General features: G+C 46.5%; 1 protein-coding gene across 14 annotated transcripts in view; it reads left to right on the forward strand.

Moving 5' to 3' along the window:
* The window catches only part of EPS15L1 (epidermal growth factor receptor pathway substrate 15 like 1), a 96711-nt gene that overhangs the window by 21854 nt on the left and 54248 nt on the right, over nt 1–20609 (forward strand). For 12 of the 14 annotated variants that reach the window (XM_025457895.3, XM_025457900.3, XM_025457902.3 and 9 more), the window contains exons 2-9: nt 2606–2647; nt 2838–2927; nt 3384–3431; nt 5243–5338; nt 6381–6443; nt 9490–9615; nt 13225–13284; nt 16668–16901. In XM_025457895.3, coding sequence (XP_025313680.1) covers nt 2606–2647; nt 2838–2927; nt 3384–3431; nt 5243–5338; nt 6381–6443; nt 9490–9615; nt 13225–13284; nt 16668–16901 — 759 coding nt within the window. Of the gene's footprint in view, nt 1–2605; nt 2648–2837; nt 2928–3383; nt 3432–5242; nt 5339–6380; nt 6444–9264; nt 9401–9489; nt 9616–13224; nt 13285–16667; nt 16902–20609 lie in introns of those variants that run through there. The other 2 variants (XM_025457899.3, XM_035703324.2) reach the window with 2 other exon arrangements.

A 20609-nucleotide genomic window follows, 5' to 3' on the forward strand; every position in this document is an offset into this window, starting at 1 on the left:
GTCCCCAGGATGAGGCGGGGTAGTGAGAGGAAGTGCCAGCTAGTGTTTCCCTCTTTTTCCCTTCTTTTGCTTTTGCAGTAGCTGAAGTATGAGTAATCAGATGGAAGCTTCTAACTGTGGTCATTGTCCCAGCTTAACTGAATTGATTCCCATAGAGAAGAATAGTTGAGGCACACTTTTGTGGTTTTCTGTCACTTGTGAATCGTGTGGGATTGAAACCTGGCCATAGACTGGGGGATGAGCCCTTAGCACAAATGGTTGGACCTTTGGGTCTGGTGCTTCAGTGGCCTTTCCAGACTATTCAGGGTCATGTTTTTCTTGTGTGTGGATGTAATTGCTCAGAAGCAGTTGGGAAGTTGGGAGATGGTTGTTAACTCTGTATGCCCCAAATACTGTAACTCTTTTCACTAGAATTACAGTAGCTTGGAAATTTCTTTCTTGTCTACCATGAGATATTAAAAAAAAATCCCACTGGAAATGTATTTCAGACCTGAGCCTCTCTGATTGTTGGTGGGAAGGGAACCTTTGCCATCAAGGTGAGGGCCTCTGGGGCTTATGCAGTCCATTCCTGTGAGCCAGTGGCAGGAGATGTGCCGTCTGGCCGTGGCTGCTCTCACCTTGACAAACAGCCTGCCTGACTTGGCTTCCTCTGTGGGCCCTGCTCTAGGGAGATGTGCTTTGGGAGCGTGCCAGGGTTTTAAGCCCTAGAGGTCATGCAGGGTGTGATAGCAGGCACCGTAGTCTAAGGTCCAAAGGAGCTGAGTGAGGGTGACAGACTCCCCCAATGACCATGTCGGGCAAGTGCACCAGGCAGGAGGAAGCAGCTAGCCACGGAGGTGCTGTAGCTGTGTACTTACCTCTGGGTCCTTCTCCCAGGTGTTGTCTACTTTTCTTTCTCCGCTTCTTGTCACCTGGCCTTCCTCTCCTTTCCATGTTGCTCTGTGTTTAGTTTTCTCTGCTTTTATAAGATTTGCCCCTTTTTTGTTTTGACTTTCCCCTTCCCTCTTTCAGGTCTTCATGCTCTTCTATTTTCATTCTGTCTTGGTGGTGTTCTCTGCACTTTCGCTTCTTTATATGCTTGCAGGTGTTGGCATCCCCCAGAGAAGCTGACCGTAATCTTGGCATTATTTTTAACCTGAAGTGAATCTCTTTATGCCACAGCAGTATGCAAGTGTTAGGCTGGTTCAAATCCAGTGACTATAACTGGAAGAAACCCACCTCCATCAGTTTTATTCATTACAAAAAAATCACAGGACAGCATTCAAAGACTTTTAAAACAAACATGGTATTCCCACCTCTCATTCAGTCCTCGCTTTCCCCATCTCTCTTGTCTTTAGTGGTTTCTGTGCCTGTTCTTCTATACGATTAAGCATAATTGGGTATTCTTTACTTTGCTCACTAAGTCGACAGGCTTATGTACTGCTATTTTCCCTTCACGTGGCAAAACATCCAAAAGTGTAAGCCTTTAGAGCTGACATTTTAGTGGCTACTTAATTCCTCCCCCAGCTGACATCTCCCTTGGGGGACAGCTCGCTAAGGTCGGGAAGAGAGGCTGTGGACAGGTGCAAAGTGTGAGAGTTTGGCCGCCAACCAGGCCAGATCCAGACATGGCTTCAATGAGCCACATGACCCTAGAGTGGGTGGTTCCCTTTTCTAAACTGTGATATCTTGGGGATCTGATGGCTAGAATGTGGAGTGTCTTCTGTGCTGAGCTGAGGACTTTGAACTTCTGGCCTGCCACAGTAGGAGTGGTCACTAGCCAGCTGTCTCCCAACAGGAACCAGTCAGTGTGTATCCCTTGGTGGCTGGTGGAGGACGGGATGGGTGGGGATGAGATATGGGGCAGGGAAACCAGTCTGAAGCTTGCCTGTCTAGTGATTTGTGATGACATGCAGAAACTCCTGTTTGGATTCTGGAACCAGAGAACAGTCTCAATGGATAGGGTGTCTTTTCCCTCTGAGCTCCTGGGTACATTGAAATCCCTTCATTTGGTGACTGGAAGTCATCTCGGCTGCTCCTGCTCCCTGAGTGCCAAGTTGTTTGTATAGGAATTAGGACTTGAGAAAGAGCATTAGCGTTTCCTCTTCCAGACAGAGTAAGTATGAGATCTTTGTCTAAAAACAAGCTGACCTGGGTGGCTCAGTGGTTGAGTGTCTGCCTTTGGCTTGGGTTGTGATCCTGGGGGTCCTGGGATTGAGTCTCGCATTGGGCTCCTTTGTCTCTGCCTTTCTCTCTCTGTCTCTCATGAATAAATAAATAAAATCTTTTTTTTTTTTTTTTTTTTTAAGATTTATTTATTCATGAGAGACATAGGCAGAGGGAGAAGCCGGCTTCCTGCAGGAAGCCTGATGCGGGACTTAATCCTGGATCCCTTGAGCCATAAGCAGACACTAAACTGCTGAGCCACCCAGGTGTTCCAGTAAATATAAACTTAAAAATAAATAAATAAAAACAAGCTGCAGTCTGTGTAGGGAGGACCTTCAAAGTACCTACATTTTGATTTTCACTATTGTACATTTTGGTAACAGCACTTTGAGGGGATGACACCTTTTTTTAGGGTGGGCCGTGTCCACTTTTTGACCAGTGTCTGTGGTTTTGTTTACAGATTCCCACTGGAAATCCATTATATGAATCTTATTACAAGCAGGTAAGTTTCACTGGTGTCTTTTTGGATTGAATTAGAGAGGACCTATCTTGGCAGGCACAAACCTTAATAGAAGCCCAGTTTAGTCCCTTTCTATCCTCCAAGTTATCAGCCAGTAGCCAGTGGGCTATGCACTGCTTTATCTGTTGTCCGTTTGCTGAGGTCTTGTCTCAAGAGTTGTCTCCTATTCTAGGTAGACCCGGCATACACAGGGCGAGTTGGGGCGAGTGAAGCTGCGCTTTTTCTAAAGAAGTCTGGACTCTCAGACATTATCCTTGGGAAGGTACGTGAAGATGGATAATGACTTCTCTTCTGAGGCCACCCTCAGGGCTCCCCTGGCAGGCAAAGACCAGACTTCTCTTCAAGGGGATGTGCCTCCTGGGGAGTGGGCTGGTCACTGTGAGCCTGGCAGGCTGTCACTGGTGGATATTCCACTTACTTCTTGGGCAGCAGACAAGAGGCCTGAGTGCTTTGGGGATCTTGACAGCTTATGGGTTTATTTTGGCTTTGGAGCCAAGTGGACCTGGGTATTCTCTAGGTTTTGCCACTGACTAGCTGTGTGCCCATGGGGAGCAGGCAGGTCATTCATCTGTTCCAAATTTGCCTCCTCACCCAGAGCTTGGGAGTGACCATTCCAGCTGACTTGTAAGGCTCAGACACAGGGGCATCAGTTCCTGTTCTGTGAATAAATGGGCAGTGGTTGGCAGTTGTACTTATGAGCACTTTTGTGTTTCCACAGATATGGGATTTGGCCGACCCAGAAGGTAAAGGGTTCTTGGACAAACAGGTATATATATATATATATATATATACACACACACACACACACACCATAAACACAGCAAGTGGAGAGGCTTGAGCCAGAACCCCACAGGCTGGGTCACCTCTGCTCTTCCTTCCTTGTTACTGCCGCGGACAAGTATTACTAGACATAAGTGCGGCCATCAGACCATTAAAATTGGAAGGTTTCATTTTGAAATAAAGGTTTTTTGAAAACACTTGGAGGGAGCCATCTTTTGTGGTTAGCAGATCTTTTAATATTTTGTGTGCTTACAAGTGATGAAAATGTTTTCAAAATGTTCTATTTTGAAATAAGACTCATGGAAATTGCAAAAATAGTTCAGAGAGTTCCGGTGTATCCTTCCTCCGCTCCCCACAGCGAGAGCTGCTTACGTCACCATAGTGTGATGCTCAGAGCCTGGAGTGGTACTAAACTAGAGGCTTGCTCAGAGCTGATTAGTTTTACATGCAATTTTTGGTGTTCTTTGGTGTGTATAGTTCTGTGTAATTTTATCAGTTGCACAGATTCATGTAATTACCATCAAAGGATATAGAACTGCCTGGCCCCCAGAAGAATCTCTTGTGTTGCCCCATGGCAGTCACACCCTAACCCTGGCACCCCACTGGTTCTTTCTCCATCATGACTTTGTCATTTTGAGAATGTTCTGTAAATGGAAGTTTATGGCGTTTACAAATGACTTTAAGTGGTTGTATTTTAATTCTGTTCAGTCTTTCCCTAAACTAAATCCCAAGGGAATGTTGTTCCTGTTGTCCTACTGTCCATGATCTGATCCATTGGGAAAGCACTATCAGCTATTTCTCCCTTCCTTGAGATTTGCACTGTATGTCTGCATGTTGAAAGATTCTGAGCGTCCTTGTGGGCAAGAAACCTGTTAACTTTGTCTGATGCAGTTCCTAGAAACTTTCTTACATCCCCTTTTCTGCATATGCCACCTGGGCATTCTTGGACACCGGTCTGAGAAGGGCTGGTTTAGTGTTTATCTCTTTGAGGAGGTTTTTAAAACTGTACTTGTGTTTACAGCTTTAAAACAGTTCATGTTCTCAGACTATTTGATCAATTTAAAAAATTAGATGATGCTGCCTGAGTTCACTAAGACTGTGGCATGGCCAGTTCTGGGTTAGGAGGAGGCAAGGAGGAGCAAAGGTCCCTGATGGCCTAGTTCAGGTCCTTTGTCCCTGTGTGGGAATGAGGTCCACATTAGGCCACAGAGGGCAGGTGGGAGAGGCTATCTCCAGCAAGCCAGGGGGATCATAGCGAATTGTGCGTATCAGTTCCCTAACAACTATATCTGTTTCAAACCATTTTTAAAAAAGTCAACACATATTTGACTCATCATTTATTTATAATCTTAAACTTTAGTTTGTTACTTACCTAATCTAACATTTTCCTAAATGTTGGGAGCTTGTTATTGCCTAAAATGTATTTATTTGAGGGGTGCCTGGCTGGCTCAGTCAGTAGAGCATGTGACTCTTGATCTCATGGTGGTGAGTTCAAGCCCCACATTGGGCATAAAGCTTACTTAAAAAATAATAAAGGTATAAAAAAATACATTTATTTAAAATTTTACAGTGTCCAGAGTGTGGTGGACTAAGTCCACTTGGCAGGCATATTCATTTAAACAGTGCTCCCAGGGGGAAATTTGTTCAGCTTGACCCTCAAGTGACTTTTGCACATTCAGTCTTTCTTGCTGCAGTGAAGAGAAATCCCTCTTTCCTGAAGCCCATGACTGTAGACAGCTCTCCCCCGTTATCGCCAGCCAGCTGGTGTTCACACCTCTCCCTCTTTTGGATTTGCAGGGTTTCTATGTTGCGCTGAGACTAGTGGCCTGTGCACAGAGTGGCCACGAAGTTACCTTGAGCAATCTGAATCTGAACATGCCGCCACCTAAATTCGTAAGTATTGAAATCCTTCAGCTCATGCTCTTCTACTATGATCTATATTCTCTCTTTCTTTAATAGAGGTGGAATTATATAACCTAAAATTCACCATTTTATTTTTTTTTAAAGATTTAAAAAAGCTTATTCATGAGAGACAGAGACAGAGACATAGGCAGAGGGAGAAGGAGGCTTCCTGTGGGGAGCCTGATGTGGGTCTTGATCCCAGGACCCTGGAATTACAACCTGAGCCAAAGACAGATGCTCAACCATGAGCCACCCAGGGCCCTAAAATTCACCATCTTAAAGTGAACAACTTAGTGACATTTAGTCCACTGACAGTGTTGTACAACCATCACTTTTCTCTAGTTCCAGAATATTTTTATCACCCCAAAAGGAAACCTTTTACCCACTGAGTAATCAGTCACTCATGGGTCCCCCTCCTCTGGCCGCTGGTGGCCACTCGTCTCTCTGTGGATCTACCTGTTGTGGGCATTTCTGGAATCCTAGATCTGGCTGCTGTCACTCAGCATAATGTTTCCAGGGATCATCTGCCCTGTAGCAAGTGTTGGTGCTTGGTTCCTTTTCATTGCTGAGTCGGATTGCATTGTATGGCCCATCCATCCCTCTGTTGGTGGACGTGATAACTTGTGTTCCGGGATTTGTTGGTGTACCTGTCTCTTCAGTTCTCTTGGGTCTCTACCTCGGTGGGTAACTGCTGGGGCATATAGTGATTCTGTGTTTAACTTTTTGAGATCTTTCCCCATTTTGAAAGCACTTTGAAATGTGTGTCCCTTTTTTTTTTTTTTAAGATTTTATTTGAGAGAGAGTGAGCGCACAAGCAGGAGTGGGAGGGGCAGAAGGAGAGGGAAAAGCAGATTCCTTCCTGAGCAGGGAGCCTGATGTGGGGCTTGATCCCAGGACCCTGAGATCATGACCTGAGCCCAAGGCAGACACCTAACCAACTGAGTCACCCTGAAACGTGTGTCCTTTGCACAGACACATTTTCTGTAGTTGAATTCTGTGCCATCCACAGCAGAGTATTTCTCTTCCTTTACAGCATGACACCAGCAGCCCTCTGATGGTCACGCCGCCATCTGCAGAGGCCCATTGGGCTGTGAGGGTAAGTGACCCCCGGGCAATGCCCCTCAGGCATCCCTTTACGTGCAGTTGTATCAGCCATTTGTGGTGTTCAAAACGTTGGATGGGATGATTGTTCTGTTTCAGAGTGAGTCTGCCACAGAATTTAACCAAGACACTCTTTCAGATTAAAATCTTCTGAAATGGCCGTGACATTTTTGGGTGTTGCCCTGCTAAGGCCATTAGCTGAGTTTCAGGCAATGGATTCTTAAAATTTTACAGTTAATATTTTGCATTTGTAGGTCATGTTATGTGGTTTTTGCTGCCTGGGTTGGTTAATCAGGATAGAACGAGCAGTTGTGAGAATTTGCAAGTGTGAAGACATCTAAGATGTCTTTGTAACTCTCGCTCTTATTTCTAGCCAGTTTGGGTGTTGCTATTCATTCCTTTCTGATGCTCTCATTGCTTTTTGAAAAAGCTTCTTTCAGTACCTGAGGGGACTGTCTCCATGTCCCATGTCTTTCTAGAAGCAGCAAAAAGAGGCAAGAGTGGTAACCTCTAATAGGTACAGAATTAGCTCTAAAGGAAATGTGTGTGGGACATGGAGACGGTGCCCTAGAGCCTGAGACCTCCTCACTCCCCACTTGTAAGGGGTTTATAACATTTCCTCACTTTTATTTGGCTTAAATACTAACCTTAATAACAGCCTTGCTATAAAATAAAGATGTCCCTCCACCCCCACCCCACATCAAGTACACTTGTCCTGTTTTTACACAATTTTTCTGTCCTGTCCTTTGAAGGGTTTGGACAAGGGGAGGTTTATGTAGGCATAGGGCAGAAGGAGGCCTCTTCTGACCCAGGAATTGGGGAAGTGACCTCTGGGAGCAGCTGAGCACTTTGCCAGCAGCAGTCACAGTACCAAAAGATGTTCCTTCTTTGTAGTCTGCAGGGCACCTACTCTGAAAAGGAGCTGCTTTATTGTGGAAAATGAAGCCAGAATTGCCTTGAGCTGTCCTGGCCTCTTTCCTGCAGGGCTGTGTTGAGGCCTCATGAGAAGGGCTGGCGCCAGAGGAGGCTGTGAGGCCTCGCAAGCACGGGAGGCTGGGCGGGAAAGGTGCCATTACAGGAGTAGACTGTTTTCAAGAGAGATTCAGCTGTTTTGATCAGATAAACATTGACAGAGCTGAAGTGCCAAGTGTTCTCTTCCGTTGGGAGAGCTCCTGGGCTGCTCAAAGCAGTGAAGTATGTGGGCATGATTCCAGACACTCAAGGTGGACACAGGGTGCTCGCCTTAGTGTTCCCAGTGCCTCACCCATGCAGTGTCTGCTTATGTGCTCCCTTCTGTTTTCTAGTTTTCTTTTTAATTGTGGTAAAGTGTAGGTGACATGAAGTTCATGAACATCTTAACCATTTTTTTTTTTTTTTTAAAGATTTGTTTGTTTATTTGAGAGAGAGAGAGAGGGTGCATACATGTGTGAGGGAGGTTAGGGGCAGGGAGAGGGAAAGATAATCCTGAGCAGACTCCATGCTGAGCAGGGAGCCCAATGCAGTACTCTCTCCTAGCACCCTGAGATCATGATCTGAGCCAAAACCCATTTGGACGCTCAGCTGATTGAGCCACCCAGGTGCCCCCACCATCTTGATCATTTTTAAGCATATAGTTCAGTAGTGTTAGGTACATTCATACTGTTGTGCAGCCATCTTCACTGTTCCTCTCCAGAACTTTCTCATTACTGCAGACTGAAACTCTGTCCCCATTAAACACTGACTCCTCCCCTCCCTACTCCACCTCCTGGTGCCTAGAGGAGAATGTGACTCCTCTGCGGACCTCATAGAAGTGGAATCCTACAGTACCTGTCCTTTGCTTTCTGGCTTATTTCAGTCAGCATAATTTTCTCAGGATTCTTCCATGTTGTAGCCTGGATCAGAATCTCTTTTGTTTTTGAGGCTGAAGAATATTCCATTGTGTGGATGCACTACATTTAGGTTATCTGTTCTGTTGATGTATGCTTGTTGAGGGTTTCTTAATGCTCTTAGGGGCTCCAGCTCATGGGCTGAGTGGGTGGTGAGGGCTCTCTATCCCCTGGGTCCAGTCCCTGTGGGTTTCATTTCTGGAGGAGGGCAGACTGCAGGCCTCTGCCCAGACCCACCTCCCTGATGGCCCCTTTGACATGTGTGGCCATGTGCTATTAGTCCTGCCCAGGGCTCTCTGTTTACGAGGAGCTTTTATAATTTATTTATTTTTTTTACTGTAAGAGGACTTCCTGTGCTTAAAGTTGATTTTGATAATTGGTTGCTTAAGTCTTGGTTTATTTTTATATTTGGTTCTTGAGCTCTTTTAGTCCTGTAGGTTGATATCCAGATTTAGTTGTTTGTCTTAAAGAATGAAAGTCCATTCACACTATGACCTTTCTTGTCCTAGTGAGCTCCTAGGAGGGAGGTAGGGTGATCTTTGTCTCCCAGGCGGCCCCTATGGTGGAGAGTAAGGCTTAGAGCCAGGTCCTGTCCCTCCATTGACCTTGGTCTCCAGATTCGTAGTTCCAGTGAGCTATTTCCTTCAGGGAAGATGTTTACTCTGGAACTGCCATAAGACCATCCTGTGCTTTTAGGCGAGCCCAGGGGTGGGTCCTCGCCTGTTTTCTCTTCTCTTCTCTTCTCTTCTCTTCTCTTCTCTTCTCTTCTCTTCTCTTCTCTTCTCTTTTTTCTTTCTTTTCTTTTCTCTTTTCTTTTCTTTTCTTTCTTTTCTTTTCTTTTCTTTTCTTTCTCTCTTCTCTTCTCTTCTCTTCTCTTCTCTTCTCTCTCTTTTCTTTTCTTTCTCACAACAGACTCAGAGAGAGACAGAGAGACAGAGACACAGGCAGAGGGAGAAGCAGGCTCCACGCAGGGAGCCCGACATGGGACTTGATCCCAGGTCTCCAGGATCACATCCTGGACTGAGGGCGGTGCTAAACCGCTGGGCCACTGGGGCTGCCCTCCTTGCCTGTTTTCATTCAGTTTCGGGTCAGAGCTCATTTTGGACTCTCCCACAGTTTTTTTTTTTTTTTTTTTTTTTTTTTTTTTACTTACTCAGGCTATTCTTTTCCAACTAGGTGGAAGAAAAGGCAAAATTCGATGGAATTTTTGAAAGCCTCTTACCCATCAATGGGTTGCTCTCTGGAGACAAAGTCAAGCCAGTCCTCATGAACTCAAAGCTGCCTCTTGATGTCCTGGGCCGGGTGAGTGATTCTCTCACATCCTACACTGCTGCTGACTGCTGTCTGCCCCATGCATGGTTCCCACGCACACATGAGGCTTTACACAAGGCCATGCACCATTGGAGGCTTTGTTAGAGCTGATGTTCATGAAGAACTTGCTATGGTCAAGTTGGCTTAGGGCTTTATGGATGTGGCTCACAGATGCTCCCTGGGCTGTGGGAAGATGCTGGTGTGGGCCCATTACACACTTGGGGAGGCAGCCTCAGAAGTGAACTCGCTGCCTGGGGTCTAGAGACAGGCAGAAATGAGATTTGAACCCACACCCAGGATTTCCGCATCTCCGTGTGCTCCTGGGGAGAAGTATGGGAGTATATGTCCAGAACTTTTTTTCTTTTTTTAAAGACTTATTTATTTATTTTAGAGAGATGGGACATGAGGGAGAGGGAGAAAGAATCTCAAGCAGACTCTGCGCCAAGCATGGAGCCCAACACAGGACTCAGTCAGACCTAAGCCCAAACCAAGAGTTGGATGCTCAACTGACTGCACTACCTAGGCACCCCTCTTTTCTCTTTTTAATTACCTTTTTTTTTCTATCTGGGAACTTAAGTTAAAGGTACTTTAAAATCTGCTGTAAGCTTAGAAGAAATTTTACACGTTCTCTTAAAAGAAAGCCCTTAGTTTTGTTCCTATTAAATGCAAGTTCTTTTTAGTTACAGCTTTCTATTCCAGACTGTCTTCCCTCCAATGAGGTTTGCATCATGGCCCTGTGTGTTTGCTCTGTGACAAAGCCCAGTTCCACAAGGTGTCTATACTGAGTTCCCTGCTCTTTACCAAGAAGGGATGGGTGTTGTCATCTGTCTGGATTGGATTACAGCGATGTGGCAGGCACAAACCCAGAGCAGGGGACTGAGCATAGTCTCTGCTGCCTTAGGCGACACCTGTAGGTCTAGCTTACGACATTTGGGACAACCTTTGGGAAAGATGCAAATTCCTGTCCCTTGGTTTCTGTTTGAGTATGACTTGTGGACACTGGCCCATTTGAAAGGACCCAAGTAGAGCCCATCTTAATACTTTGTTTTGAAGGAAGGCTGCTAAGAAAGGCAATCTCTCAATTCCCTTTGTTTCCTCTGGGCTGTGGCATGGTATAGGTGGAGATCTGTGATGGGGACCAAGAGTCTTTACAAGGCGTGAATTTTAATTGCAGCAAAATGCGGTGACCCAGTCCTGTTCATTGTGTGCATTCATTTGGCAGGCCTTGCTAAATACCTGACAACTGGATGTAATAATTCTATAGAGCCAAATTACAAACAAGACAGAATGATGGAGGTGAAGGTAGCTTCATTACAAAGGGAGATGTGGCTAGGAAGGGTGTGTTCTGCAGATCTCCTGCCCTGGCTCCAGGTCTTGTGGCATAGGAGTCGCTTCTTATCTGCTGGGCTTTCTCCTTCCCTCCTTTTCTGCACACACCAGCCTTATGTGCACCCATTCAGGCATGTACACATGCATCCATATCCATATCCATGCACCCATCCATGCACTTATCCATATCCATGCACACATGCATTCATAACCATGCACCCATTCACCTGTGCACCTGTCCATCTAGACATGTGTGCATCCATATTCACGTACCCATTTATCTCTACACCTATCTGTGATATGTGCATCAGTGTACTCGTGCATCCATGCATCTATGCATCTGTCCATTCATCCATGCACTAACCATCCATTCAGCCATTCAGGAAGTTTGGAGTCTGCTCTGGGTCAGGCCTTGTGCTGGGCACCAGGAAGATGAGGATGAAATTAGAAATTAGTCCAAGGGGTCAAAGAGATAAATAATGGTTAAGATTGTGATATTTATTTATTGAGGTCTTACTATATGCCAATCCCATTAGAACACTTTGCATGAATGAAGTCCTTCAGGACTTGCAGCCGCCTTGTTATGAATGGTATCACTTTCATCTTCTAGATGAGGAAAAGTGGGCTTTCAAAGTGGCTAATAAGCCTCCTGGGGTCTCATGGAGAGGGGAATAGGACCTAGGTGGTCCCCAGAGCCCTCATTGTTTCCTGGTGACCCCCTACTGCCCATTGCCTCCCTGATAATTGTGATTCTGCCCAGTGGGGACAGTGGCAGAGAGGAAGCATAAAGGGCAGGCAGGGAGGGCTGCCTAGAATAGGCCCTTCAGGGTTGTGTCCTCCAGAGTGAAGAGATGAGTGGCCGATGACAGGATGAGGAGGCCAGGCACATAGTGGCATGAGCAGAGGCATGCTGGGGAGGGCTGGAGGGTTCTTACCACGTACTTCCTCCCCTGGAGGATGTTGAGCCGTGTCTGGAAACAGTTCTGGTGGTCCCACATGGGGCAGGTGTTGTTGGCATCATGTGGGTGGAGGCCTGGGATGCTGTTCAACACCATGCAGTGCCAGGTTAGCCCCACCATAGACACCAGTATGGTCCCGAATGGCAGTGGTGCTGAGGCCCTGGGCGGGGAGAGACATGGAGTCAGGAAGTCTCATTCTCGTTCAAGTTCCCCCAGGCAAGTGCCATATCTTTGGAAAAGTTACTCTTCCCGAACCCCTGCTTCCTGCATTGAAACCAGAGGCATAAAGCATTCAGCCTGATGCAGAACACCTCCCAAAGGCCATCTATATGCTTGAAGGGACTGCGAGCAATTTGGGCTCCCTAGAGAGTGAAGTGGATGGAGTCCCTGGAAGCTGGAATGTGGTACAAGGACCTGTATAGGCCACAGGAGGTTCCATGTGCCAGTCTAGGGGACAGGCTTAGAGTGCATTCTAGAACAGTCCCCATTGTAACCCTAGGGAAAGGATCGGAGGCAAAGAAGCCAACTGGAGGCTGTGGCCTTTGTGGAGTATTGGAGAGGCCCAAGTCAAAGATGGTGGCAGGGCTGGGGAGGGGGACTTGCGTGGGAGAAATGTCCCTGGACTGATGTTGCTCATGATTGACTGAGAGGGTAACCAGTGCATGAAATACCACCATGTTTGGATGCTAAGGGGTCTGCTTGGTTCTAGGTACTGGTGCCATACCCAGTGTTGTCCGAGTCGAACAGGCCTGCTGGTTTGAGTTGGGGCTGACTTGGGTCAGGAAGTTAGTGCTTTGATTGTGCTTTAGAAAAAAAATCTGGCACCTGACCTTTGGCCCAGTATAGAAACTCTTACCTGCCAGCCTCATCTTCAAAGTGTGAGGTGGGCCATGCATCCTCAGTGGCACCTGCCTCATCATCCACCAGCGGGAGAGGAGAGGAGACTTGGTGGACCTCAGCTCAGCACAGTGTGAAAGGGGGGGGGGGGGGCAGTTTGTGTTGGAGCAACACCTGTGCCAAAACCAAACCATCTTTTCTGTCCAAGAATTCCTTGTAAGACGGTAAAAAAAACCAAGGTGGACCCGGTTATTATTATGATTGTATGTTAGAGAAAATGAATGTAATGTAATGGAAAGGATCTTGGAATTGACAATACTTCCTCAGCTGGTGGTTTTTCAGACAACCCACTGACTGGTTCTTAAATGTATTTTGATTGCCTTGTCGTAGCCCTGGTATGCCCAGAGCACTCGGAATCTGAGTTCTGGCAGGTATGCTTCCTTCCCCAGTAAGCCTTGCTTTCTTTCCCTTGCAGGTCTGGGACCTCAGTGACATCGACAAGGATGGGCACCTGGACAGAGATGAGTTTGCTGTGGTAGGGCCCTGCTGCAACTCGCTTTTCCCACCCTACTGAGGAAGGAAATGTATAGTTCATGTGGGATTTCTGGAGTCTTTTTTTTTTATCTGATTTTTAAAAATCAGATAAAAATTGATATATTTTGGATTTAAAGAAAAGTGGCAGTAATACAGAGAATTCTTTGGAATACCCTTCAGTAAAATTCCCCAGTGGTATTATTTTACCACATTGCTTTATCTGCTTCCTCCTTCTCTCTCTCGCCATACATATGTACGTATACACACACCTAAAATTTTCCTTTGGGCCGTTTTGGAGTAAGTTACAGACACCATACTGGTTTGTCCCAGAATACTTCAGTGTGTATTTCCTAAAACCAGGAAATTCTCTTACATACCCAGCTTTCCAATTCAAAATCAGTAAATTAACATAGACAGTGTCTATCTAATAATTATAGTATCTGTTGTGTGTCTTGTCATATAGCTTCCATATTAATATGTCCTTATGTATTGTCTAAGAATATGACTGAGACTGTACCACTTTCCCCATTCTTTGCAGCTAAGAAGTTCCAGCCTCCTTTGTTACATTCCACAGTCTCTTTCCTATCCTCTAATCTGGAGCAACAGCTCTATTTATCTCTGTGTCTCATGGGCCTGTGGGCATTTTGAAGAGTGTAGGCCAGCAGTTTGTGGAGTGTCCCTTAGCTTGGGGATATCAGCTATTTCCTCTGACGATCCAGGTCATGCCCTTGTGTGTGGCAGGACTCCACTGAGGTGATGCTTGTTATTCTTGGGGTCTGTGCCATTGACAGGACCTGTGCTATCTTCTTGCCCCGTTGTCGACATGGTGTCCATCTTGATTGTGGTCAGTGGAGGCTGCAGGTTTCTCCCTGCAGAGTTACTCTTTTCCTGTGACTCAGTGTCTTGTGGGAGACACTTGGAGACTGGACACTTCATTACTCTTCCACCTCTCACCCACTAGTTCTCATGTCCTCCCAGGACTCTCACCTGATTGAAGATTATGGTGGTTGCCAGACAAGTTTCTAATTCTGGCACTTTTTGCACATTTTTAGTTAGCCTTCTACTATAAGGAATCTGTGTCAGAGTGGACTCATGGCTGTATCCTCTGTTCCACGGTTTATAATCTTTTAGTTGTGTGATTTACTCTGCCCATGTAGAGCTCCTCCCAGCTGCCTCCTTTGTCCTTTGGTCACATTCCATCATTGTCAGAGCACTTGGCTTCCTTTTGGCATGGTGAGATGGCTGATGGCTCCTCCTGTATATTTCCTGCCCCAACCCTGTTTCTCCAGGGAGCCCTGGTTCCATGTAGTGGAGAATGGTGTTAAAAACCAGGATGTGGGCTCTGGGGTGCTCAGTGCTCCTGGGATACCACTGCTTCCAGGACCTCTCAGTAGACAGAGTTGGGAGTAGGTGTACATGTAGATGTACTCAGCAGGTGCTCCAAGGCACCACCGTCTATTTTCAGGTCTGCTTATGTCCAACCCTGGTACTCCTGCCTTCTCCTTTTAATGGCAGTGATGTCTGTGTGTTGATCGGGGCTCTCCTGTACTGTAGGCTGCCTTCCCATGCAGCTGCTCCCTTCACACCCTTCCAGCTCCCCACCCCCTTCCTCTTATGTGGCCTAGCGGCCATGCTCAGGTCCTCACATGCCAGCCCTCCTCACCCTGGGCCTGTGTCATTCTGTCTCCTCTTCTTCCTCCCTTCCCTCCACCTCACATCTTTGACCTTTTCCATTCATGAGATTTATTCACTCACCTTGTTCCCTTGAATCTCAAAGGAGAACAAAGTAGCTTCCTGTAGTTAAGGGCAATATGTTTTAATTAAAAAAAAAAGATTTATTTATTTCTTTATTAGCATGAATGAGTGGGCAAAAGCAGGGGGAGGGGCAGAGGGAGAAGGAGAGCAAGAATCACAAGCAGACTGCAGTGAGACCTCACAACCCTGAGATCACAACCTGAGCTGAAATCAGGGTTGGGTGCTTACTTTAACTCACTGAGCCATTCCAGGTATCCCTGTGTTTTTTTTTTTTTTTTTTTTTTATTGTGGTAAAATATATATAACATAAAATTTATCATCATAGCCATTTTTAAAAAATATTTATTTATTAGAGAGAGCACATGAATGGGGATAGGGGCAGAGGTAGAGGGAGAATCAGACTCCCTGCTAAAGCAGGGAGCCTGACATGGGGCTCGATCCCAGGACCCTGGGATCATGACCTGAGCTGAAGGCCAACACCCAACTGACAGCCGCCTAGGCACCCTGCCATTTTCAAGTGTGTGGTTCAGTGGCATACTTTTATATAGCTGTGCAGCTGTCACCACCTCCCATCTCCAAGATCCTTCATCCTACAAAACTGAAACTCTTTCTCCATTGAATACTAGCTTCCCTGTCTTCCAGTCTCTTGTTATTTATTTTTTATATTTCCAGTGACCACACTTGTCTTAAGGTGCTTGTTTCATTGAACTGCTCTTAGGGTGATTCCCAGGAATGGGATGACTGGCCTAGAGTGAACCTGGGAATATGCCCCTCTCTGCACGGCCTCAGGAGCCCCAAGTTTCCATTATTGTTTTGTTTGTATCATTTCCCATCATTTCAGCTGAGATTTATGTTGTTCTGTAAATGGGTCTTATAATTGTGTCATTTGGGTTTCTTTTCATCACTTGCTGGGTTTTTAGCATTCTATAGCATTTTTAAGTGATGGTAAATTTTACTTATGTTAGTGATCTGGTCTAAATGCAGATAGCACCTCAAGGAATATTTTTAAGTGGGAAGGGTTAGAATTTTGATTTTGTCCTTTTTTTTTTTTTTTTTGAGAGCGAGGTCTGGGGGAGAAGGAGAGGGAGAATCTTAAGCAGGCTCTATGCCCAGCACAGAGCCAGACATGGGGCTTGATCTCAGGACCCTGAGGTCATGACCTGAACTGAAATCAATACTGACTGAGCCACCCAAGGACCCTTGGTGTAACAAAGGATTTTGTTAAGCTTGAAAACAGACTTAAATCTTTGTTTTAGACAAAGTTTTCTTTTCTTTGCCTGTCTGAAACAGGAAGTAAGCACAGTTCTCAGTGTATCTTTAGACTTCAAATTCTAGCACTTGGGGAGTCATCAGCCCTGGAGCTGTGTGGTGAAGGGACGTGTGTGGAGTCTGGCACGATTGAATTCCTTTTGTGCTTGTGTTGGTCTTATGTGATTAAACACATCCTGGAAAAATGATGCATTGGAAGAGAATGCATCAGTAAAGGTTTATTTTTTACTTTGTTCCGCTTAGAAGTGGCCTCAAAAAGAGCAGTCATTGTCACAGCATCACAGTCCCAGAAAAAGCTTCCCTCTCCCTGCCACGGCCTGTGCCTGGCCACCTGAATGTTATTCTCTTTCGCACTCACAGGCGATGCACTTGGTGTACCGAGCCCTTGAGAAGGAGCCTGTGCCCTCTGTCCTGCCCCCATCCCTCATCCCACCTTCTAAGAGGAAAAAGACAGTGTTCCCAGGCGCTGTGCCCGTCTTGCCTGCCAGCCCCCCGCCAAAAGACAGCCTCCGCTCCACGCCTTCCCACGGCAGCGTCAGCAGCCTGAACAGCACGGGAAGCTTGTCTCCCAAGCACAGCATCAAGCAAACACAGGTATGGTGCCCTCTGCATTCGTGGCTGCTTCTCGGAGCAGCCGTGTGTACTTGCAGAGTCCCAGCCAGATGTTCCTTGGGAGCAAGTAATTTGTGACTCCAGAAAGGTAACATTTGTGATTGTGTTTTTTCAAATGATATATATGGTTGGCACCTTAGTACCATATACTCTCTGACTGTAACGAACATTTATTTCTCCCAGAAAACCTAGAGGCTAGGAAGTCCCAAGATCCAGGCACAGGCAGATTTGGTGTCTGATGAGAGCCTGATTCTGGGTTCACAGATTGAGTTTCCTCGCTGTCTTCAGGTGGTAGAAAGGACGAGGGAGCTCTCTGGGGTTCCCTTATGAGGGGAATGATCATATTCATGGAACTCCACCCTCATGAAGTAATCACCTTCCGAAGGCCTCACTTCCCAATACCATTACATTGGGATTAGGGTTTTAACAGGAATTCTGGGGTGAGAGGCGGGGGTGGGTGGCACAAACATTGAGTCTATAGCTATAGGGATTTGGAGTTAAGTTTCTCATTCCTTTGCAAACAAATGCCATCCTTCCTCAGACACACTTAGTTTGCTCTACCCTTTGGGCTCTCTATTCCTTCTGCCTCAGGCAGCACCTCTCCTGGGCTGGTGCTTTCCCAGATTGTACCCAGCACTTTGCTTTGCAAGGCCTCTGCTCACAGGGCGTCTTATCCAGGGGCTTTGGTGTGATCATAGCCAGTGTGCCCTGGGCTCTTTCCACCCTGCATTCTAGATTTCCCATGCCTGGCCTGTTTCGTTGTTAATTATGTATTATCTGTCTCTTTCTCCTACTCCCCTCCCGCTTAGCTTCATGAGAGCAGAGTTAGTTCTTGGTTGTAATCTCAGTGTCAGAACAACCCAGATACTTTGATGCTCAGTAAAGATGTTGAATACCACAGGAGCAAGGGAGACATCTATGTCTTGTTAAAGACAGTGTGGGGGCTCTGACTCCCAGCGGGCAGCATCTTATATTTCAAAAAGACATTTCTTGTTCTGGCAAATGTAGCACACCATAAAGGGGTCTTTTATAAAAAGGTGCCTTTGAGATTATCTAAAACATGCAAGAATGTGACCATGAGTTACATCCTGAGTCATGCCTTGCTTTCTGCCTTATTTGTGGTTTCAAAGGGAAAGCAGTGCAGGTGACATGAAGAGGGCCAGCCAGCACTGCCATGCAAATTCAGATATGAACCATAAAAGTAGAAATGAGAAACCATCTTGGTCTCAGCCTATCAGTAAGTGACACTGTTGGCTAGGCATGGCTGTGGCATTCACTTAGGCCCCCCTGTTACTTTTGGCAAGCCCCCACAGATACTTCCTCGACTGGAGCAAGTGTCTTTGTGGCTCTTGTTAGGATTGCAAAATGTACTTCAGCAACAACCATCAGGAAAATTTTAAAAACTAAGATTTATTACTCACAGGTCCTGCAGAGTGTACATCACACCCAGGGCCACCACAGCAAAGCCAGGGGTAGAGAGAGAGCGAGCTCAGGCATGGAGCTCTACCTTTTTGGGGTCGAGGATGGGGGCCTAGGGTTTCTTGGGTTCACTCTTTACTGGTGAATTTAAAACATAAGAGTGGAAATGAAAGCATGGAAAGGGAAAAGTGGGGTCACTCAGGAGGCCATTTATCTAGGACACCCTGAGTTTCCCAGGGAACCGTCTTGGGCTGGCCTGGTTCTTTCCCTAGTCGTGTGGTTGGTAATGTTTACTCAGGATGGCTGTTTTTGAAATGGGTGCCTCAGCAATCAAAAGCGTAATGACAGACATTTAAATTACAATAAAAAATGAATTGTCAGATACTTAATGCTTCAGAAACACAGGGTCAGATGATTCTGTTATACATGACATATTTTTTTTTAATATTTTTTTAAAATTTTTATTTATTTATGATAGTCGCAGAGAGAGAGAGAGAGAGGCAGAGACATAGGCAGAGGGAGAAGCAGGCTCCATGCACCGGAAGCCCGACGTGGGACTCGATCCCGGGTCTTCAGGATTGTGCCCTGGGCCAAAGGCAGGCGCTAAACCGCTGCGCCACCCAGGGATCCCCTGCATGACATATTTTTGAAGTTAAACATTCTACTTGGTGTTGGTGGGGAAGTGAGTGGCTCATTTTCAGGAACTCGCCACACCATAGAGCAAGAGTCCTCTCTGAGAGGGTCAAGGTGGTTTGGTCGGGGGGCTAACATAGCCCCTGTCACTGCCCCAGCTGGGCAGAGGGGCAGAGGTGACAGGGCTTCCCCTCAGGTTGGTGAGTATCTATTAATAAGCCCCATGTCCAGATGGTCCAGTCTGGGCATCTTAACCAGCTCAGCAGCTCACCAGCCGTGCCTGGCACGTCCTGGGGATGTCACGGTGACTGTGGGACTGGCCTCTGTGCTTCTTGGAGAGATAGATGATAACCATATCAATAAACCAAGGAAGGTCAGGTAACTATGAAAAGCAGAACAGAGCCTGGCCTGGAAGCACTGGGGCGAGGAGAGGGCTGTGCTCCTACAGATGGGGTCAGCTAGAAGGTCACTAAGGAGATGATACCTGAGCTGACACCTGAATGACAAAAAGTCATCAGAGGACTAGTCTGTGTCAAGACTCTCAAGTGGTAACCTCTAGAAACAGGAAGAAGGGTGGGATGGAGTCAGAGAGGGGGCCAAGACTGATAACTTAGACCTGCACAAGCTGTTTTCCAAGACAAGCAGCACCTATGTCTGCAAAATTCTTGCTGAAAGTTCTTACTAAGTACTGCAGGTTAGGTTAGTGGTGACAGGTTTAACTGACAAGGAGGCAAGTGGGGCCAGAGTTGCTAACAGGTGCAGGTTGACCAGCCTTGTAACTCCTGTCCATGGTGATCTGGTGGCTCTCCCCAGACCCTGGGAGCATGCTGCTGATTACAACTAGACTTATGTTACCAGGGTGGGTGGGGGTGGGAAGAAATGGGTGCTTTCCCACCCCAAGGATGGGGACAGCTGTTAGAATCACAGATGTGAGAGCAAGCAGTTCCGGGGACCCACAGTCACCATGGTGTCCCCTCCCTCACTTCTCTCCCCACCAGGCAGGGGCCACCAGGTACTGTCCTCCTGCCAGCTGTGGGGTGCAGCTCCTTCTAGCTACCAGGTTCTGTTGCTCTTTATTGGGGGGGACCTGTGGCTGCTAAGCCAGCCTTAAACCCAGCCCGTTCTGGGAGACCAGCTCTGAAGAGAAGGCTGTCCCATGTTGGATTTGTAGCCATGTAAGGCTTCAGAGTGTTGCTGCTGACATACTCTGAGACCCAGAAATCAGGCAGCAAGCTCATTTTGTTTGCAGGTTAACCGTTAGGTTAATCATGGTCAACCATGATTCTTGTCATCCCGGGGTTGTAATCTCTTGGGACTTGTGGATCACAGAAACCAGCGTCTCCCTCAACTTATAGCTTGTCTGACCCGCTTTTACAGCCTTCTCAGGTTTCTTGGCATTTGAGGTTTCGCTTACTCTAGTTACTGGGTGTAAAGGCAGCAAGCCTCTTCTTCATTAGAGATCTTTTACGTGTATCTTTACGTCTACTCTGGGGTAGCTTACAAAAATTCACGTAATGCAACAAGCAAAGTGCAAGTCTCTCTTGTTATCTGAACTGCTGCCTGAGCCCTTGCTGTTTGAATTTGGTCCATAAATTCTGATAAAGCCTTGCTGGACTAAATCATTTTCCCTATCCAGAA

The sequence above is a fragment of the Canis lupus genome, chromosome 20 (assembly GCF_003254725.2).
Source record: "Canis lupus dingo isolate Sandy chromosome 20, ASM325472v2, whole genome shotgun sequence".
In the NCBI taxonomy this organism is placed as follows: Eukaryota; Metazoa; Chordata; class Mammalia; order Carnivora; family Canidae; genus Canis; species Canis lupus.